This window comes from Leptonychotes weddellii, chromosome 4 (assembly GCF_054177405.1).
Source record: "Leptonychotes weddellii isolate Sample4059 chromosome 4, ASM5417740v2, whole genome shotgun sequence".
Lineage (NCBI taxonomy): Eukaryota > Metazoa > Chordata > Mammalia > Carnivora > Phocidae > Leptonychotes > Leptonychotes weddellii.
This window is the reverse complement of record NC_138372.1, coordinates 167,982,652-168,005,454: the sequence shown is the minus strand read 5'-3', so window position 1 is coordinate 168,005,454 and position 22,803 is coordinate 167,982,652. Positions and strand designations below refer to the sequence as shown.

Sequence of the window (22,803 nt, the reverse complement as noted above, 5' to 3'; positions counted from 1 at the left end):
TTTTTTTTTTTTAAAGTAGGGTCCGTGATCATCGGTAGGCCTTGAACTCAGGACCCTGAGATCAAGAGTTGTATGCTCTACCGACTAAGCCAGTCAGGCGCCTCTAAAAACACTTTTTTTTTTTTTTTTAAAGATTTTATTTATTAATTTGAGAGAGACACAGCGAGAGAGGGAACACAAGCAGGGGGAGTGGGAGAGGGAGAAGCAGGCTTCCCACTGAGCAGGGAGCCCGATGCGGGGCTCGATCCCAGGACTCTGGGATCACGACCCGAGCCGAAGGCAGTCGCTTAAGGACTGAGCCACTCAGGCGCCGCTAAAAACACTTTTTATTTGAAAAAGAAATACATGTATACAGAACACAAAGATACACAAGGGAAACAGCGTCTTCCTCCACCATCCTGTTCTCTCAGCCCTTTCTGGAGATGACACTGTTAATGTCTTGTGCACCTTTCCAAATGTGCTATGGACGCTCTAAGGTATGTATGTAAATTCCGGTTCAACACAGAGAAATTTAAATGTTAAAGTGGTTTCTGTCCTCTGGAACAGCTGTTCCCCACCTTCCCTCTGGGTGGACGGCTGGGACCCTCCAGGCCGGGAGTGGCTCCACCCACGAGAGATGGGGCTCAGACTCTGGTCCCCATCGGGCTCTGACCCTCCGGCGCGCGCCCCCGCGCAGCCTCCACGGCTGCGCGGATAAAGCGCGCCCGGGAGGCACGCCTACCCTGCAGAAGGGGCTCTTATTCAGCCCACCGGTAGTTCCGAACATTAGCGGTGGCACGCCTGTGGGTGCTTGGTCTCCGGGGCGGCAGGGAGCCTGCTGGGCGCGGGGGCGGCGACTCCGCAGGGGTCTTGCAGGTTCCCTCCTCCCCCCCACTCCTCCGGGGTGCTGAAATTTGACCTGCGCGCCTTGAGTGGTTAGAAAGTGGCGCGGAGACAGGGCAGGCCCCGCCCTCGGCGTGCACAGCCGCAGGAGCCGAAGCTTTTCTGCTCCTCCTCCCCTCCCCTCTCGTCCTCCTCCCCGGCTTCCCCTGCGTTCCTCCCAAAACCCGGAGCGGAGCTCGGGCCCGGAGCGGCCCCGAGCATGCGCAGGAGGGTGCCGGCGCGGCCGCCGGTCGGAAGCGCCAGCTCTGAGTAGTGGAGAGCGGTCGCAGAGGCTGCTCGGCTCCGCCGCCCGCCAGGCCGTTGGCTCCCTCTCCGGGCTCGGGCCGCCGGCTGTGTAAGTGCGAGGTGAGGGGCTCCGGGCTAGGGGTCGGCCGGCTGCGGGAGGGCTGCCTGTGTGTGGCGGCAAGCGAGGGCGCGAGTCAGCCCGCACCTGCCCGGGCCGGGGTCCACTTCGCACCTGCCCCAGCCTGCCCGGCGCCCGCCGCACACCTACCCGGGGCCGTGCCCGCACCTGCCGCCCTGGGGCCTTGGCCCTTGCTCCCTGCGGCGCGCGGCGGCGGCCCCCTCCCCTATTCCGCCTGCCGCGTCCTGGCCCCCGGGCCGCGTGGGGTCGGGGGATCCCCGGCGCACGCTGGTCTTCCCGCAGGGCGGCCCGGCCGGCCCGGGGCTACCCTCCTGTCCCTGTCCTCCGGGTTGAGAGTGCCTGAGACCCAGCTCAGCGGTCCCAGGCGCCGGGTCCTGAGATGAGAGCCTCTGTGGTCAACTCCAGCTGACCCCACGGGGGTCGTGGGGAAGGAAGCGTGCCAGCGCTGTGCTTGCCTGTGGCCATCTGCCTCTCGCGACCCGCCCCCGCTGCGCCTTGCCACCGCAAATGCCTTCTAACCCACACTTTTCTGGTGTTCAGATAGGATGCTTGTTGAATTCACGTGTTTTTATAGAGAGAGGGGTTAAAATGTTGAAAGCAGGGCTCGCTTTAGTTCAAAATGAGCTGAAGGCAGGGGGCTGTGACATCCTCCATCCATCAACCCCCCTCCCCCGAGTTTAAACTAGACTGTCCGTTTTTGAGAAATAGTTACAGTCACTTCCTCGTCCAGCCCGGCTAGTATTTGTTAACGTGAAGGACAGGACTCCAGGCATGATGTTGGAGACCCAGGAATATTGCCATACTAAAGATCCAGCAAGGTTATGTTTGTTTTTCTTAAATTGTGTGGCAGACTAGTAGTAGAGAGGGACAAACGGTTGTCAAGAAATATTTTTAAAAATAACTGCTTTATTGAGATATCGTTCACATACCGCGAAATCTACCCATTTAGAATGTACAGTGCCCTGGTGTGCAGTCGTGCAGACATCACTGTACCAGAACGTTTTTTACCACTTCAAAAGGAAACTCCATACTCACTGGCAGTCACGTCTTGTTCTGTCCTGCAGCTCCCGGCAGCCACTAATTTACTTTCTGTCTCCAGGATTTGCGTGCAGTGGGCATTTCATATAAACGGAATCATACACTGTGCGGCCTTTTGTTATTCACTTCTTTCACTGAGCATCATGTTTGCAAGGTTCATCCATGTTGTAGTAGTATCAGTACTTTCTTCCCTTTTATGGCTGAGCAATGTTCTCTCATTGGACAGACCACATTTTGTTTATCCGTTCATTAGTTGATGGACAATGGTATTGTTTCCACTCTTTGACTATTAAGAATAATGCTGCTATGAACCTTTGTGGACAAGTTTTTGTGTGGACATGTGTTTTCAAATCTCTTTGGTATGTACCTAGGAGTAGAATTGCTGTTTATATGGTAGTTCTGTGTTTAACTTTTGGGGGGAGCTACCATGTTGAAGAAATATATTTTTGATGGTTTTTTTAGTATATGTGCTGCCGAAGTGAGCACTTTGATGGTTTTTTTAAATGATTTTATTTATTTGAGAGGAGAGAGAGAGAGCTAGAGAGCATGGGGGGAGGGGCAGAGGGGGAGGGAGAAACAGGCTCCCCACTGAAGAGAGAGCCCGATGTGGGACTCGATCCCAGGACCCTGGCCGATGACCTGAGCCGAAGGCAGACCCTTAATCAACTGAGCCACCCAGGTGCCCCTATTTTTGATGTTTTAATGTTTGTATTAGATTAGTCTCAGAACCTGGCTCAGTGCCAGGTCTTATTTTGTCAGCTTCTCCCTTGAAGAAACCAGTGGAAAAGTATGGACTCTGGCGCCTGGCTCCAGTTCATCACCTACTGATGAGGAGACCTTGAGCAGAATGACTGAGCCTTATTTCATCTGTTCGATTGAAGATAGTGATCTCATTTCTTAGGGTTGATGGGAAGTCTAAATAGGATACATTATAGCTAGCCCAGTGAATGTCCTCTTTCTACCTTATATGAGACAGATTTGCTCCCATGTAAGATGCATATTTTGAATTTGGGGCAAAAGTGAACAAGAAGTTTGTGATACTGAGCTGCTTCAGGGAAAACTCTTGCTTGAGTTTGTAAGGTTTATTGACCCGTGGCACGGATTTGATTGCTGGTGTCTTTTTAGTGCCTAGTCAGAACTGGAAGGGACCCAGAGGGTTCATTTAGTCCAGGGTGAGTTAGTTGTTTGGATTTCATAGATTTGCAAATTCCAGAAAACTGGAGGGTCAATAATAGGGATGTCAATTTTAATTTTCGCCCAGACAGGACAATGGAAAATAACCACCATCTACTCTCACCAACATTTCATAAAAGCAAGAATGTTTTAATGTCAAAAAATGTGGAAGTTCATTACCTAAACATAAATTATAACACTGGTTAATATTTATAAAGCACTTACCAAATATACCTAAGTTTAGTTTTATGAGAAGTTCACGCAGTATTCTACTTTTTCTCATTTTACTTCAGACTAGAGAAATTGAGCATCTGTCCTGAGACCCGTGCCCAGGACCCGCTGTCCCCTATCTTCAGGTGGATCTGCAGCTGAATCCACTTGCCTCTTTGTGCGTCCTGTTTTCTTGCTCATAGAGGAAGGTATTTGCAGGACCAGCAGCATAGCCGGCGGGTTGAGGACAGGGCAGAGTCTGGGCTCTAAAACTAGTTGACGTGCTGACCACTAGGCTGTGAGCTACTTGAAGTTGGACCTTCTCCCTTTTTTAACCCTTGAAAAAAAATTTATTTAAAGATTTTATTTATTTATTTATTTGAGAGAGCGCACTGAGGCAGAGGGAGAGGGAGAAGCAGGCTCCCCGCTGAGCAGGGAGACTGACGTGGGGCTCCATCCCAGGACCCTGGGATCATGACCTGAGCCAAGGCAGCTGCTTCACCAACTGAGCCACCCAGGTATCCGTAACTCTTGAAAAATTTTGAAATACAGACTATAGCAAAGGTATATGTGATGTTTATGTATAGTTTATAGAATCACAAAACAAATGCCTCCACGTCTGCCATTTGGCTTAACTTCCGAAGCCTGCTGTCTCACTCCCGAACGGCACTCCTCTCACAAGCAACCACTACCCAAATTTATTTTTCTTTATAGCTTTACTTTGTGTGTAAATATCCCTAAACAATACGTTGTGTAGTGTTTCCTGTTTTTGAACTTTATGTGAACGGAATTGTACGGCTTGTACTAATCCACGACCTACTTTATTTGCGCATCACACTGTTGAGATTCAGCCGTGTTCCCGCAGGGTCGCTCTGGGCCATTCATGTTCCGGGTTCTGTAGTATTCCATTGCGTTAAAAGGCCACAGTTTATTTGTCCACTCTCCTGACAGTGGACATTTGTGTTGTCTCTAGTTCTGGCTTCTAGGATCCTTTGTTGATGTCTCCTGCCATCCACATGTCAGAGTTGCTCTAGGAGGGAAGTTCCTGGGCGCAGGACATACCAGTCCGTATGCCTGCTGTCTTAGGAGAGTTACTGTGATCTATATCTTTGTAAACATTTGGTGTTTTTCATACTCAAAATGTTTTGTCTGTGTAGTAGCATGATTCACAGTAGCCCAAAGCTAGGAGCAGCCCCAGTGACCTTTGATGAATGAATGAGTAAATAGTGTATCTATACAGTGGGATATAAGCATTGAAAAAGAAGGAAATTCTGATCCACTACTATAACACGGATGAACCTTGAAGACCTGCTAAGTGAAATAAGCTAGTCACGAAAGGACACAGAATGTGTGATTCGACTTAGATGAGGGACCTAGAGCAGTTCAATTCATAAAGATAGAAAGTCAGAAGGTTTGCTGCGGGGGGGCTGGGGAGAGCGGGCGTGGGGAATCATTGTTTACCGAGTACAGAGTGTCGGGTCGGGGAGATGGAGAACTTCTGGAGACGTTTGCATAGCAGTGGGAATGTCCTTAATGCCCTAGACCTGTACACTTAAAAATGGTAAATCTCATGTATATTTTACCACAATACAATTTTTATTTTGTCATTTTATTTTGGGTGTGAAATGGCCTGTCACTGTGACTTCAATTTGCTTTTTCCTGGTTGCCATCAAGGTGGGGCATCCTTCTGTACCTGTCCTGGCTATTTGAGTTTTGTCTTCAAAGACGCCTCTTTGAGCATTTTGCCCATATCCTGATTGGGTGATGTTGTCTTCTTACACATGAATTACCCGTTGTCTTGTGTCATTTATTGGAGAGCCTGTCCTTTCCTACCATGCCTACAGCGGCACCTTTGCCGTATTTCAAATTGCCGTGTACGTGTGGATCTGGTTCTGGGCAGGATTACATTCCATTTTTCTTTTTATCCCTGGGCCAGTATTGTGCTGACTGTAGCTTTTTATTTGGCCTTTTTTCCCCCACACAGAGGTACTGAAATACCATTTATATACCGTACAGTTGACCCATTTAAATCTACGACTGAGTGGTTTTTAGTGTATTCACAGAGCTTTGCAGCCACCACCACAGTTTTGGGACATTTCATTGCCCTCAAAAGAAACCCTGTATCCTGTTAGCATTCGCAGGTGTATCTGGGCCTGCTCTTGGGGGGCGGAGAGGGGGGGCACAAATGCCCCTCCTCAGCGGTGGTTCTTCAGAAGTTTCTTGGCTATTCTGGACCATAAATTAATTTGTTATATTCCACAAAAATTCTGGTAGGAGGTCTAATCAGAATAGCATTGAGTCTATATATATCAAACTGGGGAGAATTAACATCTGTCTTCTCTTTCTCCTCGTGAATGTACTGGGGACGCTGTCTTTTCGTCCATACAGAGCCTGGCACATGGGAAGTCCTCACTCAGTGTTGGGGATGCGAATGATGAGATACCTTGTTCATTCCAACCAGAGCCCTTCACAAAAGAGAAAACCTCGGTGACCCTGTGTGACTCACTTATGGTCTCATGCAGAATGACAGCCAGGGAGAGAAGCAACTCGATGGGCTCGGTGGCTGCAGTCGATTCTCTGCCACGTGTTGCTAAGGAGGTAGCAACATCCTTTTTGCTAATAACGTTGGCGGCTCGGCTGCTTTAAATTTCATTAATTCGGTCTTATCTGTAGATGGCCGTTCTTCGGTGGGCCTAGGTGTGATGTGTGCCGTGTTCCTAGGGATCCGTGTGTGGCGGCACTCGTGGCTCGTGTCCTGCCTGGCCCAGTGTGCCACCGAGCACATGCTTGAATGGGGAAAGCCACGGTACAGGTTAGGATTTCCATTATGACTCAAAATCCCCAACTTCTGTAAGCTGTGGCACCTTGATATAGCCCCCCTTCATTTTGGGTGCAAACATAATGAATACCTTGATGAAACCTCATTGCACAGTATGTGGAGGGAGGGCCTGTCTGCTTGTTGTCTGTCTTTTCTTTCTGCACGTGTTCTCCTGGGCCTTGTGGAGGCTTCATCCGTCAGCAGGGCTCAGGGTTTGCTGGTGCTGCCGCGAGGCGGTCCTTGTCCATGAGGCCTTCCCTCAGCCGCACCGGGCCCCCCTTTCCGTCTCTGCGCAGCGAAGGCCTGGACCAGATAAGGGTTTTGCAGTTGCTAAAAGCTGTGCCTTCTTTTGAGAAGCACAGAACCTTAAATCTCTGCCTTCAGCCCCAACTCTTGAGGGTTTGAGAAGTCTCCCAGGGGCTGCCCTACCTCTCTGTGGAGCACTGATGTGGGTTTGGTTCTTTCTGAGGGGGTGTAGAAGAGGCTGTTCAGAGGATGGCTGCTGGGAGGGGCGGGGGCGGGCTGGCATCGTCCCTCAGAGCCCGAGTGTGTGGCTTGAACACTTCCTCTGACCGGGCTTCTCTGATCTTGATCAGTGATAAACCTCTCTCTGCCTCAGGTTCTTCATCAGTAGAGTTGAGGTGGTGTCACAGAAGGGTTTAAATGAGATAACTACATGTAAACCATTTATGTCCCGGGTAGACTGGAGGTCAAATCCAGATCTTCTGATTCCACTGTGGTTCTTTTCGTTATATCCTGCTGAGGGGATGAGGGAGCGGTGCATCGATCAGGGAACGCTTTTCGGCCCCGATTCTCCGTCGGTACCTGGCTGGGTGTTGGAAATAGAAAACGAGAGACAGCTCCTTTTCTGCAGGAGCGCAGGGCCTCGTGCAGGAGCCGTGGTGTTCGGGGAAGAGCTGTGGTAGCCAGGTGCAGAACTCCGGGGACAGATGGTAGCCCACGGCTCTGTGCGGGGCTCACCCTGCCTCCCAGGTGGTTCATGTCAGAACCACCGCATCCCAGTGCGGGTGCCTCAAAGTCCCCATGTTCTCTTTGACAGAGTCTTCAAGATGAGTGTCCCTGACTACATGCAGTGTGCTGAGGACCACCAGACTCTCCTCGTGGTGGTGCAGCCTGTGGGCATCGTCTCCGAAGAGAACTTCTTCAAGATCTACAAGAGGATCTCCTCCGTGAGCCAGATCAGCGTGCGGGACTCCCAGCGGGTGCTCTGTATCCGCTACAGGCACCACTACCCACCCGAGAACAACGAGTGGGGCGACTTCCAGACCCACCGCAAAGTCGTGGGCCTCATCACCATCACGGACTGCTTCTCCGCCAAGGACTGGCCGCAGACTTTCGAGAAGTTCCACGTGCAGAAGGAGATCTATGGCTCCACGCTCTACGACTCCCGGCTCTTCGTCTTTGGGCTGCAGGGAGAGACCACCGAGCAGCCGCGCACTGACGTGGCCTTCTACCCCAACTACGAGGACTGCCAGACGGTGGAGAAGAGGATCGAGGACTTCATCGAATCGCTCTTCATTGTGCTCGAGTCCAAGCGTCTGGACAGGGCCACTGACAAGTCCGGGGATAAGATCCCCCTTCTCTGTGTCCCGTTTGAGAAGAAGGACTTTGTAGGACTGGACACAGACAGTAGGTAAGTTTACCTGGGGGCCCAGAGGCTTTGTGCTTGGCTTGCTTCCTGACATCACGAAGGGGGAAGCAGGGGGTAGAATTTGATGCCACAAAGGGTAGACAGGTGCAGTCCATGGTTTTCAGACTTCTAGAAACGGGACAGCCTTTGGTTAGGGGGATTCTGTTTAGGGTTAGTGTGTGTACTTACTCCCCTGTTTCAGCCGGCCCTCTTTGTGGGACCCCCTGAGCCGCTGTCCAGGACGGTGGTCACCTGCGGCTCTTGCGCACCAGAGAGCTGGCCTGTCTGAGCTGAGATGTGCTGTAAGTAAAATGCACATCAGGTATTGAGACTTAGTATGAAAAAAGAAAGAAAATATCTTGTTCATCTTTTTTACATGTCAAAATGATAATATTTTACGTATATTAGGTTAAGTAAAATATTAAAATTGGTTTCAATTGTTTTTTACTTTTTAAGACGTGGCAGCTAGAAAACTTTTTGTACGTGGCTCACATTTTATTCCTGTTGGACAGCACTGCCCTACCTAGTGCACAGTTAAGAAACTTCTATTCAGTCTCATCCCTTCGATTTATAGATGAGGTGCTGAGCCTGGAGAGGCGCCGAACTAGGAGCTAGCTGAGCTGAGTGCAAGGTGGAGCTCCTGTCTCCCGGGCTGGGCGCTGTGCACGGGTCAGGCCCTTCTTCCCACCTGGTAGCTACAGCGTCCCAGTCCTCGCTTACAGCCAGCCGAGGCGAGCGTCAGGGAATCAGCGATGCTACCATGGACTTCCCAAAGAGCTCCTTCTGCACACGGCAGTGTGTTTATATTCTCTGTGTTATGGGGGGTGTCGAATAGAGCAGGGAAAGGTCAGGCCTCACATTTCCCGAGATGAAGTCAGCGGCTGCGCTTTGCACCAGAACTGCAGGTTACCGTCTTGTGCTCTGTGTTTGCCCTCTCTGTCCCCTGCACTGCCTCCCCGTATCGTGGCCGCTGTGGTGTCCACACACAGAGGAGGACGATGTGTAGGTTTAGGCGGTGATGCTTTGCCTGGACGAGGTCCCCTTCAGCGAGGGAGAGCGGGGGCTTCGTGGCCTTGGGCACCGAGTCCCTCCTTCCCCTCCTGTAGAATGTGGATGTGGGTCTCGCAGGCGAGGATGGAGTGACCTTGTGTCCTGCTGGCAGATGCCCACTGCAGAGTAGGTGCTCAGCGTGTTTCTGGAGTTTACCTGAGATCAAACACTGACTTGCCATTTGTTGGTAAGTTGGAGGAGAAAATGTCACCGAACGGAGAGAAACAGGCCCGGCCCAGCCCTGAGAGTGGGAAGCACAGAGGGGCCTAAGTTCCACCTGCTCTGGTGCGCTGCGGGGTCCGCACTAGTTTTCATTTCCTTGCCAGACGTGTGTGTGTGTGGCTAAGGAAAGGGCACACTGCACCTACGATCTGTACTCAGTCCTCGCAGTGGCCCCGAGGTCAGCATGCCAGTGCTCCCCTTTCCCGCCTTGGAGCTGGGGTGGTGAGGCGGACCAGCCCCGGCAGCTGCGAGGGGCAGCCCTGTGCCGCGCACCAGGCCCTCTCCAAAGCCGGGCCAGAGCGGCCACCTGGTGACCTTCCCTTGCCGCACGGGGCCGCACCGCACACGGCCCCCACACTCCCGAGCCACCGCAGCCTGTGGCGTGGGCAGGGACTGGCCTCTGCTACACAAGGCACCAGTGACATTTTTTTGGTCACTGACTTCTTGGCTTTGAGGTTGCAGACCCACCAGAGAATGCCGGCCTGTTTTTGCCGTTTGAAATCTATGCTCAATTTGGTGGGAGTAACAAGACTGTCTTGGGACAGCAAGCCAGCCCATACTGCCAGGGCAGTAATGTTACCAAGTCTTTATTGAGACCCCCCATGTGCCCGGCATGGCTCTAGGCACCGGGAATCCAGCAGTGGATCGAACTGCCCTCCCGGTGGGACCATTCTGGTCTCGGCGTGCCGGAGACACTCAGCCAGCTTCTGAACTTATGTGACACGGTGACGCCAGTGGCCTCAGATTAAATACACTCTCCCGTCATCCCTGCCGGTCCACGGTTGCTTTCACGCGTCTACAGTGAAACATCTTTTTAAAACAATGATTTGGTGCAGACACAGAGCCCAGCTCCGTCCCGCAGCTCTTGGTAGGAGTGTCCAGCTTGAAACGAGACCGTAGTTCGCAGCTCACAAGGAAACGTCTAGGTGGACGCCGAGGTTTGGGTGGCGCACCGATCACATCCATAGGCCCCGTGGCAGATTTGGCCACTGCAGGCCCCACAGCTCCCCGTAACACGAGGTGTGGGCGTATTTCACTAGAACGTTCACATGTGCCCCACGCCTCGAAAGCCCACGGGAGTTTCTTGGACATGCAGTGTTGTAGCTGTCAAAGTTATTTTTGTTCTTGTGTGTTTCTAATTTTTGCTTGTTCCTCTCTTCTTTCCTTTTCCTTTTTTTTTTCTATCATACCGCCCTGTGAGTATGTTGTTGGGTCTGAAAAGGTAGGCTGTGAACACACCGCATTGTAGTAGCTAGATCTCCCTGTGTGCTGCCTTCACCGCTTGAAAAACCAAAAACTTACTGCTGCCTAGATCCATATATTACCCCAATCATCTTTTCATTTTTTAATTTAAAAAATATTTTGCTTTCTTAAGCACGTAACCCATTGGTGTTTGATATCTGTTCAAATATTTGCTTTGGGGAACTTGTTTTGTCTTACTTAGTATTTGGTGGCAAACGAGCCCTTATTAATCTCTTCTGTTTGGAGGATGGGGGATGCTTGTTGATTTCGGCAGCTGCACAGGGACTTTTCCCGGGGCATTTTAACCTGGAAAGTACAAGACTGCAGCTCCTTGCTTGATCCTGGCTTTGGAATGAACGTAGTAGGCACGTGTTTCTTGGCTGTCGCTGTGTGATGTGCATGACAAAGCTTGTAGCCCAGTGGCCGCCGGCGAGGGTGCCCGGCTCGGGAGCGTGCTGGCCACAGAGGGACGCTGTCGGAGGACGCGGTCACCAGAGGCCTTTCGCTTTCACCTGGAGCATGCCGTTTTCTTTACTTCACCTTAGCAGCTGTCCTTCATAAAAGGGCAGAGGCTGTTCTGCCATCTATCTTTTGCCCCATCTATGAGGGTGACTTTTCTAGGTATTAGGAAAACATGGCCTTCTAAAGAGCTAGTTCATTTGGAGCTTGTGGACACAAGGACCTCATAGGTGAGCGTAGTTTTCTTTCTGCTTTAGCCAGGAAGCATGCCGAGCCAGATGTGTGGTTTACCTTAGCAATCGTGCACCTGCCTTTCCTTTTCACCATGGTGGGTGAGAGATAGCTGTTTCTGTCTTTGTTGAGGCTCATGCCCGTCACTGACGGGCACGTCGTTAGTTTGCAGCAGTGAAGCTCCAACATTTAACCAAGGTCGGGCCTAGAGGGAGAACCTTTGGCCGACCTAGCTCCTTGTATTTCTCCCTGGCCCAGCTCACCCATGGGAAAAGGTCTGGCCACCACCACCGTGCTGGCCAGGAGGCCTTGTTTCTTCTTTACTGCTCTGGTCCACATGTGAACACTTTCTTCCTTCACTTACTTTGTCTCAAGTGAGATAGGCTGGACCTTCTGAAAGATTCCCTCACATTCTAGAGTGGGGGAACAAAGCAGAAATAAGTGTAGCAAGTAGAAGACATTGCAACTTCCCGCCTGCAGACATACAGGGCAGGGATGCTGTGATGGCTGGGCTGTGCCCCGCACCACAGGGCCTTTCCTGTTGCTCCCCAGGCCCCGGGGAGCTGTGTGAGAATAGCTTTGCCTGGGTTCCTCCTTTCTCACCTGCTCACCTCTGGGAGGTACGTCTCTTAACCGGGAGCTCTTCTAGATCTCAGACCCTTCAAAGTGCGGATGACAGGAGAACCATGAGCCCCTTTTTCTGGGCCGTTCTCTTGGCCTTACCTGTGAGACTCACATACCTTCTCTGAGCATCCGGTGCCAGGAGAGACCTCCTGCTCTTTAGAGGGCCGTGACTCAGCCCGCGCTTGCTGTGAGCCTGCTGTGTCCCGCACTGGGTCCTGTGGCACGACCCTGACTATGGTGTGGGGGCAGGGGTGAGGAAAAGAGGACATCGAGTAAGAGACTCAGGGTTTTGACTTGAGCAAGTGAGCATGTGGCGAGGCTGTCTGATGGGGAGGACTGGGAGGTTCCTGCTGGGGGTCGAATTCCAGAGTTAAATATTGAACATGTATTGTAGACGCCTATTTGATATTCAAGTGACAGTTTCAAAGAGGCAAATGGATTTATGAGCCTGGAGTGCAGGGAAGGAGCGGACCGGAGAACCACGCTGGGAGTTGTCAGTATGTGGCTTGTATTTAGAACCAAGCATGTGGGTGAGCACCTCCAGTGAGGTGTAGACTGGGGCGGGAGGAGGGGCCAGAGCTGTGACCAGTGGGTGGAGGAATGCCCAGTCTCATGGAGGTTTTGTACGTCATTCTGAGGAGGCTGGGATTTTAGGAGCTGCTGCCATTTATCTTGAAAGTGCTGGTGGGCAGGGCAGCTACTGAAGGAGTCTGAAGGGAATGGTGTATGGGACCTGCGTCCTGGGAAGACGGCTCCTGCAGCAGGAGGGTGGAGGTGAGCCTCCTCAGGGGCCAGAGGCACCTGGGGTGGGGCGCAGAGCCCTGCCGGTCCTTGAGGGAGGGCTCAGAGGCCTGAGGAGTGGGGTGTCCCAGCTTCCCGGTCTGTTCTTCCTGTGGAACAGAGGGTACCTCAGGTAGGGATCTGCTGGGAGAGGTGATGGGGGATTGGGAGCAGAAGCTGACTTATAGAAGGATCGATGGATGGTTCTGGAATAGTCTTTCCCCCAAGTAAGACTTTAAAAAACGCTCTTGAGTACATTGGTAGTTACTTTTGGAGGAAGCAGTTCTTTTTTTTATTTTTTTAAAGATTTTATTTATTTATTTGAGAGAGAGAATGAGAGAGAGAGCACATGAGAGGGAGGAGGGTCAGAGGGAGAAGCAGACTCCCCGCCGAGCAGGGAGCCTGATGCGGGACTCAATCCCGGGACTCCAGGATCATGACCTGAGCCGAAGGCAGTCGCTTAACCAACTGAGCCACCCAGGCGCCCCTGAAGCAGTTCTTTTTTGATCCTTCCCAGTGTGAGGTGCTATATGGGCGGATCCAGAGATGAGTAAGACAGCGCGTCACGGGGCTTCCACCACCGGGGGAATAAGGCCCGGGTAAGGGGGGAGGGCGGGAGAGGAGTAAGGTGCCAACTAGCCGCGCTTCCTACGTGTGTCACTCAACACAGCGGCGGTATTTGTAGACAGGTCGACAGCTGTGTTACTGGAGGTGGGAAGTGTGTGTGTGGATGCTGAAGGCTTCTCTCGGTCGGAACAGAGAGCACCCCAGGGAAGTGAGCCAGGCACTGGCCAGCTTTGGGGAGAGCGGGGGAGGCCTGGCAGCGCTGCTGCGTGCACGGACGGGAGCCCAGGCATGCGTCCCTGAGCTTCTGTTCAGTTGATGTCGTTCTCCTGTGATTCTGCATCAGGACGGACACAGAGTCCCTGCACGGTCCCTTGTGTTGCCGTCAGAGTAAGATATATTCACGGTGCTGGAGTGGAACTTCTTTCCCTGTCCAGTCCAGGGGCTGTGACAAGCACGTGAGAATCTTTGGATTTGGGACTTGGGCTGTGCTTTGCTCTTTGTTCCTCCCTTCCCTATTCTCATCTCTTTCTCCTCTTCCCAAATGCTCTCAGAGAGGCCATGGTCTTAATAGAGGGGGTGGACAAAAACTCAGGTAGAAACAGTGCCGTCGTGTTTGGGGGGCAGCCCCGCCGAGGGCTAAGGGACATGGTGAGGGGGATTTCCAGGACATAGAGCAGTCTGCCTTGAGTTCTGAAGACAGAATGAGAGTCAGCCAGGGGAAGGGGCCAGGAGGGTGGCTCAGGGGGCAGGAGCAGCCTGGGCAGCCAGGAGGATGTGGGGTGGGGGCGTGAGGCGAGTGCCCCGGGCAGTGCGGTCCATGTCCCAGGCTTCAGGGGAGAGGCTGGGATCCTGGAGAGGACCCTGGAGAGGACCTGTCCTGCAGGGCTTTGGAGGAACTTGGTTTTTATTAAAACTGACAACAGAGGGAGGCAGTGAAGGGTGTCAGTGGGGAATGGCCTTTTGTAGAGGTGTTTGTGGTTTTGATCTGCAGAAAGAGGGGGTTGGGGTGGGCAGGAGCAGCTCAGTCCCTTTGAGACCCATCCATTCATTTGTTTATTCACAACAAACCTGTTTTTGAGTGTCCAGGGGAGAGGGATGGATGCACCGTAGTAAGCAAAGTGTACTTGCCTTTTTGGAGCTTACAAATGTCAGAAGTTGATTCAGCATAGAATGTTCTAGGAACGCAGCAGGGGCATCTAATCCAAAGTGCAGAGGCAGGAGACAGGGAAGGCTTTTTTGATAAACTGACAGTTGAAATGAGCCCTAAGGAGAGTGTGAAGCAGTTAGGCAGGAGGTCACTGGGGGCCCTGGTAAGCAGTAAGATGAGGCTGTAGAGTGCAGGGCAGTGGGGCAGTGGGAGGAGGGGAGGCAGGGGCAGCGGGAGGGGGGCTAGAACTGTGCTGGGGACCGGGGTTTGAAGCAGGGGGAGTGACCTAATCAGATTTACGGTCTGGGAAGCCCCTCCTGGCTGGGGCGGGGGTGGGGGTGGGGGAGGAGTGTGTGTGTGTGTGTGTGTGTGTGTGTGTGTGTGTGTGTGTGTCAGGGACATGGTGGAGGGGCCATACAGAATGGAGGTACCCAGTGGGGGAGGGCAGGGCAGCATATAGGTGTGGTGTTTTCTTATGGGGAGGGCTTGTTAGTGGGGGCCATACTCACACTGCCTTGGGCTGGGCAGGAGACTGGTGCTTCCTCTTCTCTCTCTCCCCTGCCTTCTGCGATGATCTTAGTTCAGCCAGTACTGGGAACAGAGACGCCGAATTCCAGGGGGCCGGAGCGTTTCTAGGGCTCGTCAGAGTTAGATCCGGAATGACTTAACTTCGTATTGAGGTCTGTCAATAGTATTCACTTAGCTAGAAACTTAATGTGTTTTGGATTTCCATGGGGGTTTTATTCTTGATGTGAATGCTTTCTCAGTGAAAGAAAATTTAATACAGCTGCTATTTTTCTTGAAAAAAAATTTTAAGAAATTTAATATTTAAAAGAATAGGAATATTTAAAAATGGTAAAGGAAGATTTTGGTATAGTTTCTTTGGTTTCTGAGTAGATAGAAGCCTTTGCATTCTTTAACAGCGTATCCTTGCCAACATTTAAGGAGCTGTTGGTGATGCCCCAGGCCCACCCCCCCGAAGGCATTACTGGGGCCGGCTCTGAAGGAGCTGGGTAAAGGTCTTGTTTGCGAAAGCCAAGTGGCTGGCTTTTGATATGTAGCACCGCTCTCTTTATACGATAATAATAGGTTTGAAGTTAAGAAAGTGGAAGATAATTGATTTTTTAAAAAAGCTGAAACATCAACTTTCTTGTGCTGATGTTGTGGAAAATTTGCGAAGGAGAATCCTGCTCTGGTATTGTCTGGGTGAAATGCACGGTGGAAGTCACACGTCCCTGTTACCTCTAGAAGATAACTTGGCAGGTGTTTGTGGAGTCAGACCATTCCAGCTCCCACACTGGCCGTGGTGGTTGCTGCCTTTCATTATGGAGCCTAAAGTTGCCTTCTGAGCGTTTTTTTTGTAGTGGGGGAGTCAAATAGTGCTTTCGGGGCAGAAGTCGTGCACTAGCAATGATGTGTCCACGCATTGTATTTTGTAGACATTACAAGAAGCGGTGCCAAGGGCGCATGCGCAAGCACGTGGGGGATTTATGTCTCCAGGCGGGGATGCTGCAGGACTCCTTGGTACATTACCACATGTCTGTGGAGCTTCTCCGCTCGGTGAATGACTTCCTGTGGCTTGGAGGTAAGATCATCTCATGCAGATATCAGATATGTGATTTGAAAGAAGAGAAAACATAAAAATTGCTTCTCAAAATGAAGGGTGCGGGAAGAGAAGCAGTCGGCTGTCTGGATGTTGTGGGGGATCGTCTGGGGTAACTGTCCTGCCTTGTCTGCTGCCGCGACCCCCATCCCCCTGCCCCCTGCCCGCACTGAGGTCCTCCTGGCACCTGCATGCACTTTCCTTGACAATGTGCTGCCTTTCCTTGTTCCCCTGGGTTTTGGGGTTTGTTTTTAAACACATCTTGCCCTCTCTGCTTAGAATGCCATTCCCCACCTTAGTTACCTCTTGCACTCATTCTTCAAAACCTCATCTCTGTACGTTAGCTGACAACGGATTGACTACATATGGTATATCCATTCAGCGGAGTGTTAATAAGATACGAAAATGTTGGACATTAAAAAAAAAAAGAGGTGGGGGTTGGAATGGGGTAACTGGGTGATGGTCAATTAAAAAAAAAAAAAGAGGTAAAGCTGTGGAAGGTGACAGCACAGGGAGTGTAGTCAGGAGGAGCAGGATACAGCTGGTGACAGATGGCGGCTCCACCTGTCGTGGTGAGCACTGATGAACGGACGGACAGCCGAATCAGTACGTTGTACGCCCGACACGAGTATCCCGTTGTCTGTGTGCTGTGCTTCAGTGAATGAAAGACATAGAGCTGAATGAAGTCCGGGTGCCCCTCCAGCATGGGCGAACCTTGATAGCACCACGTTAAGTCCAAGGAGCCGGACACAAAGGGCTGCCTCTTTTTTTTTTTTTTTTAAATAAAGATTTTATTTATTTATTTGACAGAGAGACACAACGAGAGAGGGAACACAAGCAGGGGGAGTGGGAGAGGGAGAAGCAGGCCTCCCGCGGAGCAGAGAGCCCGATGTGGGGCTCGATCCCAGGACCCTGGGACCATGACCTGAGCCGATGGCAGATGCTTAACGACTGAGCCACCCAGGCACCCCAAAGGGCCGCCTCTTATCTGGATTGTCCTGAAAAGGCAGGGGACTGATGACCAGTTGCCAGGGGCTGGGCAGAGGGGCATGTGAGTGCTGGTGGCTGTGGGGCTTCCTTCTGGGGTGATGAAAACATTCTGGAATTAGATGGTGGTGAAGGTTGCACACTTGTGAATTGGATACTGCTCCGTGGGTGAGTGGTAATGCTCTGTGAGTTACCTTTCAATTTGAAACACTAACAAACGAATTAAAAACCTACTTCAAAGGAGAGCCTTCTCTCACCCCTGTAGGCAGTGGGAGCCTGTGGTGTCTTGTACTGAGCCCTGCCTGTTATGGGGCTTGCCCTTTGTGCTGGAATTGTGTGTTTATGTGTGTTTTCCCTTGGGGGACCATCTCCTGGGGGTGGACTGGGAGGCACGGTCTGTGTGTGTCCATAATCAGCTTATTGTACGTGTCCCGTAAATGCTTGTTAAATAAACATCGTGTGAGTGAGGAGTGAAAAAGGGTTCTTTCCTGGAAAGGTGAGTCGGGGGGGCCTGTCAGCTACTTATGAATACAAGTCAGAATGAAGTAATGAAGTCAGTTCTTTATTTTATTTTATTTTATTTTAAAGATTTTATTTATTTATTTGACAGAAAGAGACAGCAAGAGAGGGAACACAAGCAGGGGGAGTGGGAGAAGGAGAAGCAGGCTTCCCGCTGAGCAGGGAGCCCGATGTGGGTTCCATCCCAGGACCCTGGGATCATGACCTGAGCCGAAGGCAGACGCTTAAAGACTGAGCCACCCAGATGTCCCTGCAGTCAGTTCTTTAATAGAAGTTTAGCAACGTGCTGTAGAACACAGTAAATACAAGAAATTCTTAAAATGGACTTCCGTTTCAGAATTTGGTTTCTTAAAGAGGCTAGAGATTGACTGATTGGTGGAATATATCCGTACCCCACTGAGCTATAACATTAGGGCCCCTGCATCGGGCATTATCCAGGAAGAATGGCCCCCATGCCCGTGGGGGGCCCACAGAGTGATAAGCTAGGTCGGCGGGGTTCCTGAGGAGGGGGGTGTGCTGTGGACTGCTTTCTCCTGCAGCCTCTCATCAGCCACGGGCTCCGCGACCTGTGGCTTCGTAACAGATCGGAACAGAAGCAGACAGGAGGGTCCAGCTCCCTCGTATCACGCCGGACACGAAAGACATTTGTAAAAGTGTAAAACAGTGCTGCTCTGCCAGCATATATTTTTGTTTTGGAAAATAGTGTTCATAAAAATGTAACACGTAGTGGGCTTATTATGATTTTAAAAGGAATGAGCACATGTTTAAATCTTTTCTTAGCTTTATTTTCAAACAGGGTAAGTATCTGTAGATGTACCCGGCACAAACCGGATCACAGAAGGTCTTTGTGATCCTCAGTGAGTTTTCATAGTGTGGAGGGGCGCTCAGACCACCACGTTTGAGGACCGTGAACACAGTGGCACGACGTGTCTGGCCCGTGGCACGGCTAGAGACTCGTAGGCTGTAACCGCCCACATAGAAGAACAAAATGTGGCTGCCTTTGAGGACACAGGCTTACCGGTGTTCGCTCTGAGGGTGCCAGATGCATTTAGGGTGTGTGATGGGACGAGGCGGTGTGGTCCTGCTTTGCGGGTCTTGTTTTTGAATATTTTCAATCCAGGGCATTTTCTGCTGCCCAGCTCTGTAGCGTCAGAATCGGGCGCAGAGCCTGCCTCCCGGTAAGCCCTAAACTTTTGTTTAAAGGGAGAAGGAGGCTGGTCCATGCCACGTGTGTACCCAGCCTCTCAGTGAGGCCTTGCGTTTCCTGAGAGTGTTCGGTGTTGCCAGCTTGGGCCTGTGCCCGGGAAACGTGATGGGTGGCATGTTCCTGTTTGTAACCAAGCCAGTGATCTGTAGGTTCGATCTTCGTTTTGGGGAAGAATGGGCATTTCCACATAATCGAACTATTTAAATCATTCTCAGCCACTGCAGTTTGAGCTCATGATGGGCCACTAACTTTATACTGATGGTGCCTTTTTTTTTTTTTTCCCCACACCCAGCTGCCCTTGAAGGGTTATGTTCGGCTTCTGTCATCTTTCACTATCCTGGTGGAACTGGGGGTAAGACTGGAGCTCGAAGGTTCCAGAGTAGCTCACTTCCTGCCGAAGCAGCCAACAGACATCGACCAGGTAAGCTCTACACTTTCCTCCTGCCTGGACTCAGTTACAGTCTGTAAGCAAGGTGGGGGTGGTTGTCACTGATATGTTTCCCTCTGGGTTACACCTCACAGATGTTTAGATAAAATATAAAATCTCTTGAGTCAGAAATCTTGCATGAGACATTTTCTTCTGACTTTACTGAATATTGATCTTATGGAATCTTACTATTAATGGGTTACAATGATTGGTTGATTTCTGGAACACTTGAATGAAGTTTCTTGGTAGACTGACCTCAAAATTCTGTGTCTGGGTCTTTTTCTTAATTTTTGTATATTTAGGGAAGCTGGCCCTAGATGTTGACTTTAACAGCTAATTCAGGGCCTGGACTCTTCTTTATTTCTGGTTTGATGAAGTTCTCTTAGTAAGTGAAGTTTGAATTGCTTATGTTTGGCAACACCAATGAAGAGTAAAAAATCTTCTTTGGAGGAGCAGACTCACAAGTGCTTGTCAGATGAACTTGACCCTTCTGACCCTTAATGAATGAACTGTGGCCTCAGTCATGAAGATAAGAACAAAGAACAGAGGTCAAGGCTTTACATACAGTTGCTAGGTGTGTTTTGATCGATGAGATGTTTAGACACCTTTTCCTCCAAAGAGAAAGCCCACAGTAGTTAATGGGTATTGGACAGGGAAGTGGCCTGACTGTGTGGTTTCCTGAATTATACCTTTTCCCATGACCAACAGAGAGTGCAGATGGCCTTTAGGAGCGGGTTTACTGTGGCTGCACAGCTGGAACCGGGTGCACCTTTTGTGGGACTGCTCAGGTGGATCTGTAATGGTTCTGGAAGATATTTCATCCTTCTTCAGCACAGCGCTCCTCATGATTTCCGTGGCCCCCAGTTACGTGAGGGGAAGGTACAGCAGGCCGAGGAGAGATGTGGAGTCTGAGGCTGGGCGGGCCTCCCTCTCCTGTGCTTGGACCCTGACTGGCCTCCTCCTGGCTGCGGTCCTGCCGGCCCTGCTGTGGGGCTCCACGTCCTTCCCCAACCCGAGAGGACCGGCTCCCGCGCTCTCTCTGGGAGCCTTTTGTTGGAGGTGGTTGTTTCCCCTGTTTGAAGAGTTCTAGTGTGTTGAGACTGTTCTACTGATGTGATTAGTGAGACTCCAGACACTTTTTAGAGAAATGTTTCATTTTCCCCGTTGGCTGAACGTAGGCAAAGAAAAGGTTTCAGCTGTTTTTGAAAAACTGCTTTGACTGCAGTAGAGGAATGTCTCTCTTCAGCTTCGCAGAGTGTAAAAAGCTCAGGCTCTATTACTTTTGGAAGGCGGTGCGGCAAAGCCCAGGCGAGGGCCCACAGCACGCCGGGCCCGCTTTACTGCCCTTCCCGCAGACAGGAGTCCAGGCCCGTCACCGCGCTCCGTCTCGTGTGTTGTTTTATCTTGGTGATGACTTCAGGATTGTCTGTCTGTGGCCCCCTCGTCCTACAGCGGGGGGCGGGGGCTGTATGGCATCTGCTCTCTGGGGTGAAGACCAGACAAGCCGATGACCTAACGTTCTCCCTTGAGTTCCTTTCTCAGCAGCTGAAATGCAGGTGTCATTTACTGTTAGTGTGACCTGGAATGTTTCATCTCTTGGTGCCTCAGTTTGTCTATCTCTAAGACGAGGAAGATAGTGACAGTGCTTCCCTCATAGGGTTCCTGTGAAGGTGTGTGAGATGCACACGTAGGGGACCTGGACCTGCCCTACGTGGTCCTGGATAACCGTTAGCGGCCATGTCAGCCAGAGTGTTAGTGTGGAGTGTTAGGTCTTTTTAAGACTTAGTGATAGGAATTCACAAGTGCGGTTAGAAGACCCTTGACAGCTCGGACTCCAGCTATGTGGTTTTCCAGCAGATGTCCTCGCATTGAGTTATCATAGTTTCAAAAGAATTCTGTAGTCCCCTCCTCTTTTGCTTTAATTCCCCTTTTGTTTTATTTTTTAAACTTTCCTAGTATTCAAAAGTTAGAGGCCACAAATTCTTTTTTTCTTGGAGACTTGCATATGAACCTGTAAGTCTATATAATAAATAGACAAAACTTGGTTTATTAAAAAAATCACTAGGACATTCTGCAATTAATCTGAAAAGAAATGCTTATTGACTTGTAGATGTTTCTTCTTTGTGGTTACTTCTACTCTTTGGTCTGTCTTAGTTTATTAATCATCACCATCATCATCATTATCAAAAAAGCTGTGAATTATTCGGGAGCTACCTGGCCAGGGGCTGTGCTCAGTGCTCCCCTTGCGTCCTGCCTCCCGGCAGGCGTGGAAATCCATGTATCCGTGTCCCCTCTGTGTGGGTGAGGGATCGAGGCTGAAAGACATGTGTCCCTGGCCCCCTGTCGTGCAGCTGGTGGGGGCTGACTCAGGGCCGGGGCCCAGGCTGCTTTGACTGTGCGGCACGTGCTCTGTTGCTCTGCTATCCAGCCTCCCACTGGCTGGTTTCCCGAGCATCGGTGAGTTCATCAGTGCCAGACTTCCGCGGTCTCAGCCTGACGCGGCCTTAAAAGAAGAGACGTCAGTGAGACTATGGGACAGAGGGGCAGAGACTGAAATCGGACACTTCCGCAGTTGATTTAGTCTCTGCCAACAATGTAAAAAGTTAATATTTTAACTCCATAAGCACTAAAAATAAAACATTTTAAAAATGATGACAGTGCAAAAGAGAAGTGGGCTTTGAAAATCCAGCCGTTGCCAATGACTTAGTGCTTGTTTTTCTCTGGTGATGCTTGTTGGGAGAAAAAGTTATACAGACTGAACTGGTTTTATGTAGTCGTGAGTAAGGAAGAAAAGAGTAAGTTAGTAAATGTTGAGAGAAAGTAACAATCTAGACTCTTTTCTTTCTGATGATGAATATGTAGGTTTTATGGGACTTGGGCCTTGTCAGCCTTGCTTTTTATGGCCCAAGTATATTTCCTCACTTGTGGAATTTGAATAATGTTACTTAATTTGTGTGATTATGAGAATTAGCTACCTTTTATACAAAGCACCTAAGAGATGCTCAGTAAACATTTACTGTCACAAATAGCATAGATTATTTAGCAGGATCAACTTTGAATACTGAAGAGGGTGGTTTGTTTCTGATGCATGTTCAATAGTATATGCATATGATAATACGAGTATGATTTAAAGTGCTATGGATACAGTGACATTTTTTATTTTATTTTAAAGATTTTATTTATTTAATTGACAGAGAGAGAGAGAGAGTGAGAGAGGGAACACAAGCAGGGGGGTGTGAGAGGGAGAAGCAGGCTTCCCGCCGAGCAGAGAGCCCGATGTGGGGCTCGATCCCAGGACCCCGGGATCATGACCTGAGCCGAAGGCAGTCGCTTAACCAACTGAGCCATCCAGGCGCCCCTCCGGTGACATTTTTTAGCGCAATATGAAGTTTTGATGAAATTAGTGTTGTTCTAGTAAGATGGGGAACAGCTAAATTGCCTTAAGCTGGAGAACTTGATGATTTTTTGTACAGAATGTATGTTTTTACAACTCAGAATTCATATTGCCATGTAATCATTCACTAAAACCTTTAAATTACCTGGAATTTGACCATAGCCAATATGTTTAGAAAAATTGATATTGAGCTGTTTCCAGGGAATAA

The 22,803-nt window shown here is 50.4% G+C and overlaps 1 protein-coding gene across 1 annotated transcript in view; it reads left to right on the top strand.

Annotated features, from left to right (window-relative positions):
* Positions 1 to 1,093: 1,093 nt before the first annotated feature.
* The window catches only part of LOC102729837 (trafficking protein particle complex subunit 9), a 326,483-nt gene continuing 304,773 nt past the window's right edge, over positions 1,094 to 22,803 (top strand). The window contains exons 1-4 of the mRNA XM_081816622.1: positions 1,094 to 1,216; positions 7,546 to 8,139; positions 15,898 to 16,043; positions 19,067 to 19,195. Coding sequence (XP_081672748.1) covers positions 7,556 to 8,139; positions 15,898 to 16,043; positions 19,067 to 19,195 — 859 coding nt within the window. The 5' untranslated portion in view covers positions 1,094 to 1,216; positions 7,546 to 7,555. The remainder of the gene's footprint in view (positions 1,217 to 7,545; positions 8,140 to 15,897; positions 16,044 to 19,066; positions 19,196 to 22,803) is intronic.